Source organism: Carcharodon carcharias, chromosome 26, assembly GCF_017639515.1.
Source record: "Carcharodon carcharias isolate sCarCar2 chromosome 26, sCarCar2.pri, whole genome shotgun sequence".
NCBI classification, from domain to species: Eukaryota; Metazoa; Chordata; class Chondrichthyes; order Lamniformes; family Lamnidae; genus Carcharodon; species Carcharodon carcharias.
Genome location: NC_054492.1, coordinates 19,882,212 through 19,894,542, shown reverse-complemented (window position 1 = coordinate 19,894,542; position 12,331 = coordinate 19,882,212). Strand labels below are relative to the sequence as shown.

At 42.1% G+C, this 12,331-nt stretch overlaps 1 protein-coding gene across 5 annotated transcripts in view; it reads right to left on the bottom strand.

Annotated features, from left to right (window-relative positions):
• Nucleotides 1-12,331, bottom strand: part of LOC121269822 (protein unc-13 homolog C-like) — a 599,906-nt gene that overhangs the window by 205,974 nt on the left and 381,601 nt on the right. For all 5 annotated transcript variants that reach the window (XM_041174809.1, XM_041174810.1, XM_041174811.1 and 2 more), the window contains one exon: nt 9,856-9,984. In XM_041174809.1, coding sequence (XP_041030743.1) covers nt 9,856-9,984 — 129 coding nt within the window. The remainder of the gene's footprint in view (nt 1-9,855; nt 9,985-12,331) is intronic.

The following is a 12,331-nucleotide window of genomic DNA, read 5'->3' as shown; positions in this document are numbered from 1 at the left end:
TCTGTCGCTGGGTCAAAATCCTGGAACTCCCTCCCTATCAGCTCTGTGGGTGTACCTATCCTGCATTGACCGTCGTGGTTCAAGGCAGCAGCTCACCACCACCTTCTCACAGACAATTAGAGATGGGCAATTAAAAAGGCTGGCCTAGTCAGTTATGCCCATGTCCCATGAAAGAGTTTAAAAAAGCAATGAGAAGAATTACAAAAATGTCAAAACACTGGCGTGTGCATTTGACCACATTGGCATCAGATCCCCAGCACAACTATTTAGAAAAACTTGTATTCTGGCATAATTTTAAATAGGAATTGAGAACAGTCTGATCTCCATTGCCATAAAATACACACGAGGATAGTTTGAAGCTCATTATAGCTCAGCGTGTTTTATGATGGTGTCTGAGATTTGTAAATTAAATACTCAACACATCTATTTCAGGTTTTTCTTGTCTTTGGCCTGCCTCCATCCTCCCAACATTTAGGAAAGTAGTGTCATCTTAAACAGGCATTACAATCATTTTCTGATCTCGGCTAGTTACATGAAGGCAGGAAACACTTTCTTTTTAAACAGCAGTCTTGACAGTTCTCAGCTGGATTTACAACTTGATCCACATCCTCAATTTTTATCTCAACAACAGTCCATCTGGATGTGATCAGGTCCTCAGGAGGGTCTTAGACTGAATCAATTTTAAGACTACTGCAGCAACCTTGTTCTGGCATCAATCGGAGTAAACACTGTCTCCTGGAATGTGAAGGTGGATTATCACTTGTTACACCTACTGCAGAGAAATGGAATCTACCCACTTGGTGTTACTTATTCTTTGCATGAATGTGTCACAAAAATAGCTCCAATTATATGTCACATCTGCAAAAATATGATAAATAAACAAATGTACGGTAAATTAATAAACTTCAATTTACCCTATTTAAAATCACATAATTGGCTGCAGACCAAAATAGAGTTTGACAAATTATAAAGACAGTTGGCTTGATAGTGCAGAACTTGAGTATTGCTGAGAAAGAGAAATGTTATTGAAGTTTATCGTCTTGCACTCATCAGGACAGATTTGCAAGAATCTAGTTGGCAGGATGTGATGAGTGGTGTGCTACAGAGATCAGTGCTGGGGCCTCAACTTTTCATAATTTATATAAATGACTTGAATGAAGGGATTGGAGGTATGGTTACTAAATTTGCTATGACACAAAGATAGGTAGAAAATTAAGTTGTGATGAGGACATAAGGAGGCTACAAAGGGATACAGATAGGTTAAGTGGGTGGGCAAAGACCTGGCAAAAGGAGTGTAATGTGGGAAAATGTGAAATTGTAATACAATGTTATCATTTATTGCAACTGGAATTGAATACAAAATTAGGTAGGTTATGCTTCATATATAGGGCATTGGTGAGACCACATCTGCAGTACTGTGTACAGTACTGGTCTCCTTATCTAAGGAAGGATGTAAATGCATTGGAAGCAGTTCAGAGAAGATTTGCTAAACTAGTACATGGATTGGGCAGGTTGTCTTAGGAGGAAAGATTAGACAGGCTAAGCTTGTATCCGCTGGAGTTTAGAAGAGTAAGAGGTGACTTGACTGAAACATATAAGATCCTGAGGGGTCTTGACAGGGTCGATGTGGGGAGGATGTTTCTTCTTGTGGGAGAATCTAGTACTAGAGTCCACTGTTTAAAAATAAGGGGTCACCCATTTAGGAGAGGAGAATTTTTTTCTCATAGAGGCTGTGTCTTTAGAACTCTTCCTCAAAAGGCTGTGAATGCAGAGTCTTTGAATATTTTTAAGGCAGAGGTAGTTGGATTCTTGATAAGCAAAGGGGTGAAAGGTTATCAGGGATAGGCAAGAACATGGAGTTGTGATTACAATCAGATCAGCCAGGATCTCATTGAATGGTGGAGCAGACTCAAAGGGCTGAGTGGTCTACCCCTGCTCCTAATTCATATCTATGTATCTAAATCTAAAGGGGACAACAATTTATACTGCATGTGAAGGTGGTGCTGATTTGGTTGGCGAGAGAACTCTGGTAGAGACATGCATGGAAAATGCATCACAGAACAGTTAACTGCCAAGCTTTTGTTTAAATTCAAACCAGGCAGGGCAGCTCTGATTGGTCAAGGCATTGCCCTAGGGAATGAACCAGTGAATGGCTGTCCTCCAAGCTTTAGTCTAGTTGAAAAATGTGCAATGCATGGGACATGCTCTTCTTGTTTGCCCTGTGTGTGAATATATATATATATATAGCTTCTAGCACGGCTAAGTGAGCCATACTGTGAGCCCACCTGACAATCTTAAATTGGTTACCAGTGTAATCGTTAGCATAATCAGGCTTGTTTAACAAGTGCTGTCCGATTGCAGAATCACATCTAATGTTGGAAATTATAAAGATATTGAGGTAGAGTTTCCGCTTCTGGCATAATTTGCACCTGTTTTATAAAATGTATGTCTTTTCTCCCAATATTTCAGCTCAAACACATTTGAATTTCACCGAATGCCCTGAACCAATTAGACAGTATTTTAAACAACGATTTGAAAAAATATTTGCTTTAAAAATATTGCCTAATATATTTAAGAGTGGTAACTCGATAAAGTTTAATTAATACAGTTCAAAATGGATGCATCAGAAAAATATGTATTTTATATCACAACATCAATCTATGACCTGTGAATATCTCAATGTTGTTACTGAAAATGACTTTTAACAAATATGAAAAACTTTTTTTTGTTAGCTTGGGCTTTAGTCAGTGCCCTTGCAAACTTTTTTAAAAAAATTCAAAACCTTTTAAAGCACATCTATTAATGTCCATGTCCAACAATTCCAACTTCATGTTACAATTCTTTGCTGTCGCTGGGTCAAAATCCTGGAATTCCCTCCGTAACAGCACTCTGGTCGTATCTACACCAGATGAACTGCAGTGTTCAAGGCAGCACCTCACCACTACTTTCTCAAGGGCAATTAGGGATTAGCAATAAATACTGGCATTTAATGGCCAGCAATGCCCATATCTTGCAAACGAATAAAAAATATTTTTTGAAGCCTCTTTACAGGGCCGCAAAGTAATGCAATTAGTGGCAACTCCCAGTGATGATTAATTCACCCTGGAGAAGGGGTCAGCTTTGTGAGTGAGGCTGCTTATAACGCAAGGGTTTACAACTGACTGAAAGGATCACAGAAACTTGAGTCATGATGAATACAATTTGCGCTCAAAACTCTGATCTTTAGTGCTAGTTATGCCAATATTAGGTTAATTTTGCCTAAAAAACTAGCGCAACAAATCAGCTTCCATTTTATTTTGAACTTTACTATGAATTGTACCTGCTTATACTGGCAAATAATAATGATCTTGCATCAAAAAAAATCTAGCAGTTACTAGAAACCCATATACCAAGAAGCTATATGCAGCCAATACCTCATTCATCCAAAGCACAACTTTGCAAATGTTATGATTTTTGAGAGCTTTTACTTAAACAAGGTGGCTTTGTCTGTTCCTTTGTTTTGATGGCAATTTTTCAGCAATTGACCTATGATAGCTATTTATTCTACCATTTCCTCATTCAGGGCTCCACCTTATAAATATTTTGACGATCAGTGCTACTTATTTTCCCGAGATTGCTAACTGAATCCATACAGCTATCCTTTGTTTCACTATTTATACCATTACTGCTTTATATTAGTTATTCGGCAACTACTCATTTAGATCAAAAAATTGCACATCATTCTGCTATTTAAGGAAGGTGATAAAAGGGAAACCAAGGAATTAAAGAGCAGCTAGTCTAATATCTGCTTTTGCAAGATTACTAGAGTTGAGAATTAAGGACGGGGTGGCAGAATACCTTGAAAATGTTCAGCTGATCAGAGACAGTCCATATGGTTTTGTCAAGGTAGGGTACGCCTGGTTGAGTTGGGTGACTTAAATAGTGATCAGGGAATTTCCATTGGTGTAATTTATTTTCACTTCCCCAGGGCCTTTGATAAAGTCCCTCATAAGAGGCTGTTGGCTAAAGCTCATGGAATTTAAAGAAAATTAGTGATTGCGTGAAGAAATTGGCCGAGGGGGATCAGGCATAGGAGCGGAGTTTACGTTCACAAAACAGATGCGCTGACAAAAAAAAAAGGCGATGATGTCGTCGGGTCGGCGATATGACATCATCATGCTAGTGTCCCAGCGTAAGGACGGTGAGCAGTGGGGAATTCAGCAGTCCGCCTTCCATTTTGAAATAATCAATTAACAAACAATAAATGCCAGCTTATTCAGCGGCACCCACATCCCATAAAAATGAATTTTAAAAAAGCTATTGAGCTTGTAATGACCCAATCACCTGTGGTTTTTCGTTGCCTGCTGCATTTTTCAGGTGCTGGACATGAGAAGGTTTGGGAGTGTTTTACAGCAGCTGTGATGAGGTGGCAAAAGACTGGAGGAAAAGGCCTGTCACTGAGATCATGGTTGAATGTACCAGCAAAACTTGCTGGGAGAAGGGGGCAGCTCCTGTATTTTTTTTAAAAAAGTCATTTTTTTTTTTAAACACTTTTGTGTGCCTTCAATAAAAAATAAATACCTGATTCAGAGAGCAGGGGCTCTCAATACAATTCCAGCCATGAATGACTGTGTGGGGAATTACCACTCTGCCCCATGACATCCCTGCCTACAGTGCCAAGTGGGTGCGGAACCCCGTTTGCTCCTGTAATTGACCCCCTTCCAGCCGAACAGCCATTAGTTGGCCATCTGATGCTTGATTGGGCAGGCAGGGAAGGCAGGGGCAGGAGCAAGCAGACCACTTAGTTTCCATTCCGCCTTCCTCACCTCACCAAGAAATGCAAAATCCAGCCCCACAGAGTAGGGATCATGGGCAAGTACTCTAATTGGCTAATTGGATGTGACTAGTGGGGCCAAATTTTCATCATCGGGGCAGGAAGTGGGAGTCAGGAATTTTCCGACGTTGTGATTCCACGCTGACAGGCGGAAATTGTGTGTCTTGGAAGGCGAGACAGCCCAAAGCAGAGGTGAGCCAACGCCCAAATGGCCAGGTTAAAAGAACCGCCTCCGTTCACAGAGACATCAGCCCAGTTCTTCAGATCAGTGTAAAGCTCCCCTAATCCTCACTCTCTTAAACTTCCCCTTCACCCCCTCACCCTGAGGGGACATAATCCAAAGATACTTCAGGATCTAAAAACGGGCAGAAGCATTCAAATACAATGGAAGTGGGGTAACAGTGGATCTCTGTGGAAGGGGGCTATCAGCAAGGGGAGGGGCTGGTGAGTCTCCAGGGAAGGGGTTTGTCAGCAAGGGGAACGGGCGCTCAGGAGTCTCCGGGGAAAGGGATTATCAGCAAGGCGGGGGGTGAGGGGGTGGGGGGGAGGGGAGGGGGGGGGCACATCTCCAGAAGCACAGAGTATAACTGGGTCCCCGAACCTGCACCCAGCCCTGCTCAGATGAGAGTATCCAAGAAAGGGCAGACGATATGAAATGGAGCTAGGAGAAATGTAAGAGGCTGCAGCAATTTTACAAGCTTTGGTTGTCTGTGTCAACCACAGCGGAAGAACTTTGAACAATTTGATGTGACCTAAACTAGGAAACGTGAGTGAATGGAGGACATGTCACTTTGGGGAAGTATAACTAGCAATATGGCTTCATTCTGTTAACGGGTGTACGTGTACATTTCTAGTAACAGTGGATGGAAATTAACGCCCTTCCCCATGGTGAGTCTGGTGACAGCGGAGTATTTAGTCAGGCGGGTGGGGACCCCACCACCTTCCCACCTCTGCCTCAATTAAGTCTAAGGCAGGGAGGCCTGTGCATGACCTTCCTGCCCCACCACCAACTGAGACCCTTAAGTGGAAGATTAATGACCATTTAAGGGCTTTATCCTGCCACCACAGACAAGGGACTCAGTATGTGGGAAGCCCTGTTGGGGTTGCTTGCAGGCTTCTGGCAGGATGGGAGGGGTCCCTTGTTCAAAGACTGACAGTGCCTGATCAAGGGACTCGGCACAGGAGGGGGTGGGGGGGGGGGGGGGGGGGGGGGGGGGGGAGCCTGCTGAAAGATAGCCCCTCCCCTTGCTGATAATCCCTCTCCCTTCCCCAGAGACACCAGAGCCCCTCCCCTTGCTAACAAACCCCTTCCCTGGAGACCCACCAGCCAACCACCATTCACCTCTGCCTGGGTCTCACAGCATTCCTCGGTATATGAACTTTCCAATGAGATACTAAAGACGTATAAATATAACCAAGCAACAATGAGCAGTTAGTAAAGTATACCAATAAAGTGAAAAATCAATCAAGTTTCTTGAGATATAGTTTTGAGAACCTCCTTTTAGTCACCACCTTGGACCTTAGCCAAGGTGAGAAATTGCATGCAGGTAATAAGGTTTGCAACACAGTTAAGATACAAAAAAGTGATAACTGGCAAGAAACTGGATAAACTTACCTTTATCTTCTTTCCGCTTCTCTCATTTTACTCGAGGTCACCACAATTCTGGTTGATCTCCCTTTTCCATCTCCTCCAGACAGTCATCCATTCACCTTCCAATTCTGCTGCATCTAACTCTATCTCTCCACCATACCTTTCCAATTGGTCTTAGGCTTTCCTCTTCTTCTTGATGTGAATCCTATTTCTATCACTTGTCCCAACACATTTCTTCTCTCTCTCTCCCCACAAAAATTGACCATACCATTTCAATCTCTGCTCGGTTACTTTGAAGACTCCACAATCTTCACTGAGCCCCTGATGCACTTCCTGATCTTGTCCTTTCTCATCACTCCAACATCCATCTCAGCATCCACATCTCATTAGTATCCAGACATTGTTCCTCTCTTCCTTATGTTGCCCAAGTTTCTGCACCATGTAACAAGGCAGGTCTCAAAATTGCTTTGTAGATTCTTCTTTTTCTTTCCAGTTTCAGAGATACTTTTCTATCACACAACATTCCACTGCACTTCCTCCAATTACTCCAAATAAAGCTAATCCATTGCTTAATTTCCAATTCCACACTTCCATCTTTTGCCATCACTGAGCTCAGTTATTGAAGCTACTCACTTTCTGCAAGTCTCAACCTATAATCTTTATAGCTTCACTCTGATCCTCTTCCCTGGACTCAAACTAACAGTCCACATATTGAGGTTTGGTCTACTGATCTTCATCTGGTACTCTATCTGCCCTAATATTCACTTCATCTACTGCTTGCCACTCTATTTCACTGCTTCTTGCCTCTCTGTACCTCTTGCCTGTCTGCCCAGTGCAATGCAAGTTTTTGTACGTGCTCATCACATATCCAGCCTATTATCCATTACCTCTAGCCTTTCATTCGACCTTCTGATTATTTGGCTGTATAGCTCACAGCCAGATTTTTCATTTTGCTGTATGGTTCCAGCCTGTGTTCACCTTGCCGTCATGTTGCTAGTATCTTCTGTTGTCCATCTGTTTGTACTGCTGCCAACTAACCATGTCTGTCTGAGAGTTAGGAACAGAGAAAGGTTTGTAGGCCAAGCACACCTGTTCCCTGTCACAGCTGTCCAACCCAGAAAGAGAGGCCTTTCTAGAGGCCATGTTTTACTGGAAGAGGGATAAGGATTTGAAACAGTGTTATGATCTTGGACCAGAATCCCACGGTTTTCGTACAATCCAATTAGGGACCAATAACATTTTGTTTAAAGTAGACAAAGTTGGAGATTCAAGACACTTCCTAAGAGAATAAAGCCACATGATTCCATGGGTTTTGAAAAAACAGAAATAAACTTTACTATATAAGGTCAAAAAGATAAAACAATTTGCAATTTCTATCTTATACTCTAACATTCAGGGTTAATATGAGGTACATGTGAATTAACACGCAAACTGTGGTCAAACACACCACACAGCACAATAAATTGGAAATGTGACCAAGACAGATCCCATGGATTTCACAACAACCCACCCAGATGTCAGTAAAAATCCAAGTCAACCAATCTCACTGCAACTCACAAGGGACTCCAAACTTTTCACTTTCGAAGATCAAGCCTTGCAATTCCCTCAAAGCTGCTCCAACTCAGACGGCCTCAATGACTGCACACCTCCCAGGGTTTCAATTTCATCTCCCAACATTCCGTTCCCCTGGATTTTGGAATTTACATTCCAGCCTCTAATTACTGGCACTATTGCAGCTCTTTAATAGACAGCTAGCTTCACTAGGCTGGCTGACACTGCCCCTGGATTTCACCAAGCTCCAATCTCCTCAGCTACACCAAGCTAAAAATGACTCCCAGGGCTTCTTCTGAGCCCTAACCCTTGCCAGCAAGGAGCCAATGAATTTCTGCCATCTTTTCAGCTCCCCAGGACATCTCTCGAGCTTTCATATGACTCCTGCAACTTCTCTTAAGCCCCAACTACACAGAGCCAGCTAACAGCAACACTTCTGCTGCCTGAAGCCTACTTACAGCAGCACCTTTTCAATGTGGCCTTTTCCCCTGAACAGAACGCTTACTCCACAAGAAAAAACAGATAAATTGAACCCTGAAACTTTCTTAAGTTCCATCCATCACCGTGAAAAGAGTCTTCCAGGGATCACTGAATGCTTTTAAATTAATTGTAGCTCTAACTCCCAAAGCAAAACAACTCTCTGGGCTGCAACTCTTTGCAAAGAGTGTAGACACCTCGTCTCCAAATCTCCAGCTAAGTATGCTCAGCTGCTGTTTTATGATCTTACCTCCGTTAACCCCTTAAGGCAATATGGGCCCAACCTTTTAATTATAATAATATAAAAACAAAAAAACTGCATATAGTCCTCAAGTTGCTTTAGTTGCATTTACCTCATCTTCTACAGTTAAACTTTAATCTTCCCGGGACTAAAAATTATCTCTAAGATAGTATTATGAACAATGAACTAGGTAATTATAACAATTGATTCAAACTAAATACTTATTAAAGGAAAAATAAAATGGCAAACTGCACTGTAAAATTGTGAAGTACTTTGTAGTTCTGTGCTAGCCTGAGGATTTCTTGGTGCTTGTTTTACTTCTTCAAGCCATGACAGTCCCAATTATCACTGATTGCTCCCATTATCATTATCTTTAGTTTTAAACTTTGTGAACATTCAAATTGTACCACATTGATGAGCATGACAATAAGACAGGAAAATTAGCTCAGTGCTGGTTTTCTGAAACAGTGAGGCCATCTATATTTAGCTTGTGTATTATAATGAGTATTTGACTTGTAGTTTACACAAGAACACAAGGAGGAGGAACAGGAGCAGGAGTGGACCGTATGGCTCTTAAAGCCTGCTCTGATATTCAGTACAATCATGGCTGATCATGGGCTTCAACTCTACTTTCCTGTCCATTCCCCATATCCCTCGACTCCTGGAGACACCAAAAATTTGTAATATCCCAGCCTTAAATGTATTCAACGGTGGTGCATTCACAACCCTTTGGGGCAGAGATTCCAAAGATTCACAATCTTTTGAATGAAGTAATTTCTCATCTCCATCCTAAATGATCGGCCCCTTATCTTGAGACTGTGCCCCCGTATTTTAGGCTCCCTGAGCAGTGGGAACACTCTCTCAGTGTCAGATGAACCTCAATGAAATCAATAAACCTCTCTGTTGACTGAAAGTGTGGAATAATATTAAGATGTTGATTCAATGGGTACCTTCAATGCAGCGTTATAAAGATAAAAAGTGTCCTAGTTAGAACTTGAGCGATTTTAAATTACTGTACATAAATGTGTCTAACATAACTGCCATCCTGATTATTGGGCTCAGCTTATAAACACTGCCTATCTTTTAAACATCTCTTCGATGTGCAGCTCATCAGATAATTATCTCAGCAATCATGGAGTCTTTAAATACAGTATTTACAAGGTATTGAGAAAAATGTATTACCTGATCAACCAACTGGTTATACAGATCATGACAGTTGTCAAAAATATACTTGTAGGTTGAGTCCAAGCAAGCTTTGACACAGTCTTTCACCACAGAACTTGCTCTTGGAGGGCTCTGTAGTTCTTGAACCTGAAATCATAAATTATCAACAAGTCAACAATTTTGCACTCTGAGGCATTAAGAGCAAGAACAATTCTTTATCCAGTTGAGGAACATTATGAGATGTACATAAAGTCATCAATTGTGGTGAAGCCACAGGTTTTAGATTTCAGGTTCCAATTTTATTTCAAACTTAATCACTAATGCAGTAGGAATCATTTTTTAAAAAAAAAAACTGTTGATTGTGAAACCTTAATTTATGGTTTAACAATGACTGTTACTTGCAGCTCCACTCGTGTCTAAGGATTGTCCAGGCTGCAAAAAGGATAGTTCTCAGTCCAGGGTTTTAAAAAAACTGCTTCCCATTTTGGCTCAGTAACTCCTGAGGTAGCTGATCAGCTGGGTCAGTTTCTGGGCTAGAGAGGACAAAATTCACTGGAGCTCCTAGCACTGATCATTGACCATTAATCACTGCTGGAAGTGAGTGAGTGATTGTGTTTGCGGTGTTTGGGTGGGCGTGGAGGGGGTGCAGAAATTGTGCTAGCTGCTGAATAACCTTCTGATCTGTCAGGCTCAAACATGGATAATGATCACTTGGATGAGGTATGAGACAGTACCCAGTATCCAAGAGCTGTACCCCAGCATACAGTCAGCATTTTCAGAAGGGGATAAAAGAAATTTGGCAAGGGGGAAAAAATGGAAACACAACTGATTGAATGTTCTTCAGTTATACAGGAACAAAGCTAAATGAAAAAGAGAAGGATTGAGGGATATTAGTTCTGAAACTAGTTAAACGAACTGCAGAGTCTTTTCTCGTCTTGAACTTTCTTTCCTAATCAATCCTCTGGGCATGTTTGTTAATAGAAATATGAATAATACATTCCAAAAGTTCACTGCTCTTGGGCAAAGTCATTCTCATTTTATAAATAAAATATTTTCCTCAAACCATGGATACTATGTTAACAAATAATGCGGCATTGTTTTTGGTGAGAACTGTCGCTTTTAAGGGGGTACAGCAAATGACATGTTGCGAAAGTCTTTTCCTTCACTTCCCTCATCACATTTTTATTATACAGCAACCCATGGCCTGGCTCATTTCATTTCTTCCCAACAAGGTAATACGTGGGACAAACATTCTCTGAAGATTGGAAGTAAGGGCGTAGGGGGCTGGGGTGATCAGGGAGATTGGTGAATGGCCGCAACTGGGGGTGTAGATGATGGCAGTTGGTGTTCAGTACTTTAAATGCAGGGTTGAGAGGAGCATATCAGGGAAGATTGCACTTGGTCTGTAGAAGAAACAGATTCAATAGGTTGAATGGCCTTTTCTTGCTCCAAAGAGCATGATAATGAATAAATAATTTCTCTGTTAGGGGGGTGGAGCTGCAGGGGAGAAGGGAGTGTGTAGTAAGAAGGTGCAGTTCCATATATGACCTTTGTCGGTTCATGTGACATAATGGGTCTGGATCTTTAGAGGAGCAGCAATCATCATTGGATTGCCACCATGTCTGGAAATTTACCTGACCTGGCAGTGTTCCCCATTTCTACCAGGGTCTTTCGAACCCGGCTGTCCTAAAAACGCGCAGCGCAGCATCCCTTGAAGAACTCCCACAGACTATAGTAGAGTCGGGGAAGACAAAACAAGCCCCCTTTTACAGCACTAGCTGCTGTATGGTAAGTTTAAATGTTCAGTCTGAATGGTGCAAGAATGGATGTGAGAATGGTGGGGGGGGGGGCAAGTGGGTAGGTAGGGGGCAAGTGGTCGGGGCGTAGTCGGATGATCGGGACTGTAGTCAGGTGGGTCGTCATTGGGATGGGAAGGGGTAGTCGGGTGGGGCAGTGTTCTCAGTGAGCATTTAGGTTGTGGCGGGGGGGGGGGTCAATTTTGGAGTTACCCAACAGTTAGACTAGATTTTAATCTATCTAACATTTCCTGGGTAACTACGCAGCTAGGTACTGCGGAACTGTCCCAAGAGTCAGACAGATCCACAGAGGGCCTGGGGAGCAGGGGAATTGCCCAGCAGAAGTTGAAACTTCCTGGGTAATTCCCTCGGAGGTCAGAACATCAGGACTACCACAGGGTCCTGATGTACATCTTAGTCATACCTCCGGTCCCTGACAATCTGGAGACTGGAAGAATTGGCCCATTGTTTATGGTAGTGCAGTAAACTCCACTGAAATGGCCACTCATGACAAACAACATTAGAGTAGCCTGTAATTTCTTTAGACCTAGAGTCACAAAAAAGGCTCAGTTAAAACAAAACTGCTCAGTAATATAATTAACACAAACTTTTAAAATGCTTTTTTCAGATAACAGATGTTGGATCATATGGTCAGGTTTGCAAGAGCGATAACCATATGGCACAGCGTTGTACTTTAG